The sequence below is a fragment of the Aedes aegypti genome, unplaced genomic scaffold, assembly GCF_002204515.2.
Source record: "Aedes aegypti strain LVP_AGWG unplaced genomic scaffold, AaegL5.0 Primary Assembly AGWG_AaegL5_hic_scaff_459_PBJ_arrow, whole genome shotgun sequence".
Classification (NCBI taxonomy): Eukaryota; Metazoa; Arthropoda; class Insecta; order Diptera; family Culicidae; genus Aedes; species Aedes aegypti.
The window spans coordinates 11,424-14,219 of record NW_018736129.1 but is presented as its reverse complement, the minus strand read 5'-3'; the positions used below and the strand labels follow the sequence as shown (position 1 = coordinate 14,219).

The following is a 2,796-nucleotide window of genomic DNA, read 5'->3' as shown; positions in this document are numbered from 1 at the left end:
ATGGAAATTTATTTGCTTAATTTTCCACACAATTCAAACTTCATATGTATAACTGTACTAATCAACAATGTTCATAATAATTTCGATGCTCAAAAGTTATTTTTGTTTGGTTTAAAAAGTATTGTATTTTGCCATGTAAGGGAAACGAAGAATTATGTATGGAGACTGCAAGCATGTTGAAAAAATCGATTTAATAAGAATTTTATCGTGCAATTTCTACCGAATTATATCTGAAATGAAAGGTAAAGTCCTATTTTGTATGCTTGGTGGATTAGATCACAAAAAGTTTGATAAATCATACTTTAAATTTTATGTGAACTTCAGTGAAACTTGTGTTTTATACAACTTTTGGTGACCTGTACCTCAAACTGTGACGTTTAAGAATATTTCTGAGGAATCTCTGGAGTTATTTCTAGAGGAATTCCAGAATATTTTTTGGAGAAAGCTCCAAATATAAGAATTTCTGGATAATATTTTAATGTAATCACTGGAATAACCACACAATTCAGAAATAGTTGCGTCTGCGCGATTTGCGTTTTGAGCTGGAAATGCTCACAGGCGTTCTCCGTTGTTCTGTGAGTTACTGATAACCGTTTCGTTCTCGCATCGCTTTTGTCATTGGTTGGGGATGGGACGGGGCGTCCGATTGGAGGGAAATCGATGGATGAGAGGATATGTGTTGTATAAATAAAGATTACAGGGAAACCCACTGACATCCGAAGTGTACACAATTTGGCAACTGATTTTACACAGAAATTCGCACTTTGGTTGATTGGTTGTATTGTATGTCTGTAGATCAGTTATTTTATGTTGATCGATTGAATTTGTTGCGTTCATCTGAAACTGAAATGTCGAAAGTGTACGAGAATAGCCTGTATTTCATACAACGGATGCACATTCCCTACGAAGATAAACGCATCCTTGCATATCTGATCGGTGGCTTGGCAACGATTTTTGGAACTGTGATCTATGGAATGGTTGCTGCACACAAGTTTGGAGCTCTCGGGGATGCTGGATGCCTGTCGTTATCATATGGCAAGTATTCTAAAATAACTTACAATTATTTCTGCTAATTGTCCACGCTTGGTTACACAGTCTACAATCTCGAGTTCCCGTTGTTGACGGTGCTGCTAATGGTATTCTACGTTACTGCTTGTGCCTTCTTCTGGGGAATCGTCAAGGTAGGGGATGGAATTTTAATCTCGAAAATGAACAATTTTGTCATCAACTGAAATAACTTCTCTCATCAGGAGCGGTCACAGTACATCCTGCCTTTCTTCTGCCTCCTGGTGGCCACCGTGGGCTTTATCGGCCATGCCCATGTCGAAAGAATGTTGTTCGAAGTCAGTGAAGAAGAGCGAAGGTTCATTATTGTGGCGTTTGTGTTTACGACAGGTGAGGTGTTCGGAGGTCGGAACATTGGAAACTGTGTTTTTAAAATAATTTTCTTTTGTGTATACTTCTAGCCGTACTGGTTTTCGCAAGTGCTATCACATTGATGCTGTACAAGGAAATGAACAATCTGAGACGGTACAAGATGGAGTTTAACGAGCTTTTTGCGCCCGAGGAGAAGTATTGATGAAGCACCGAGACAGGAACAGAAGTACATATAAAAAAAAAGATGTACATTAAGTAGATTAGTACAAGTAAAGTACAAATATCAATTAATGAAGATTATCATAAGTAAATCGTATTTTGTATGCAAAAGCATTGAAACGACTTAATTATATACTTGAGAAAAGGAAGCTAACCATTCCTAATCCATAATAAAAAGTTACGTATTAGGGCTTGGCAGGGCCGGATTAACAACTGAGGGCCCGGGACCATAGTTTTTTTTCTATCTTTATTAACGAGATTTTCAGCCCTAGGCTAGTTCATCTCGGGACCAACGGCTTTACTTCCCTTCCGAAGGAACTCGTCACTACTGAAATTTTTAGTGACTTTCTCGGGGATGGGATTCGATCCCAGGTCCTCGGCGTGAGAGGCGTGTGTTCTAACCCCTATACTAGGTCCGTCCCCTAGGGGCCATATACAATTATATGTAATAAAAGAAAATATACATCAACATGCTAATGCTTCCAGTGGACGATTTTGTCCTTTGAAGGCAGTACCACACTAGACAACGGACTAGCATGCAACGCCCAGTGGCACTGCACAGTCGGAAAACATTCTTAACGAAAAGTTTTTCGGTCTGATGAGGGAATCGAACCCACACTTCTTGCCTTGTGACACTAACTGCATGGCCACGAAGCCCACAATCTTTATCTTCAATAAACTAAACAGTGCTGTTTTCGACAAGGTTCTATTTCCAGAAGCCAGATTTAGAAATCGTTTGACAATTTTCTAAACTTGTGTTTTCGTTGAAAACTGAAAATGTTAATGAAAATCTATCATTTCATCTTCTTATGTGGAATGCAATGAAATGATGCTCATGAAAAATCTTAAAATCCGAAAAAAATTTTATTGGATTCATGATGATTTCTGATGATGATGCCTTCTTGAGCATATCAGAATTTTGTAAGTTTGAACTTTAATTTAAAAGCACCTACAAAATCTCAGCTCAGACTATTGATTTCTTTAACCATTTTTGTGGGAAGTAATTGTCCGTGCTTCAAGATAGGCGATAACAGCAAATCAGCCTTTACATCTGTTTGAACACTTTTTCGAGAATTACTGATAAAAAAAGAGAAAATATTTTCTCTGTTCTCGTTGATTTTAGACGCATGATGTCTTCAGAGAAGTTGTTCGTAGTTGAGTTTTTGCACCTTCTCAGGGTGGCCCTTAGTTAGGATTCAA

The 2,796-nt window shown here is 38.1% G+C and overlaps 1 protein-coding gene across 1 annotated transcript; it reads left to right on the top strand.

Moving 5' to 3' along the window:
* Positions 1 to 673: 673 nt before the first annotated feature.
* LOC5568129 lies at positions 674 to 1,710 on the top strand. Its single transcript, XM_001652016.2, has 4 exons — positions 674 to 1,035; positions 1,096 to 1,181; positions 1,251 to 1,395; positions 1,467 to 1,710. Exons 1-4 carry the CDS (start codon positions 786 to 788, stop codon positions 1,577 to 1,579), a joined length of 594 nt encoding a protein of 197 aa, XP_001652066.2. The 5' UTR covers positions 674 to 785; the 3' UTR covers positions 1,580 to 1,710.
* Positions 1,711 to 2,796: the final 1,086 nt, after the last annotated feature.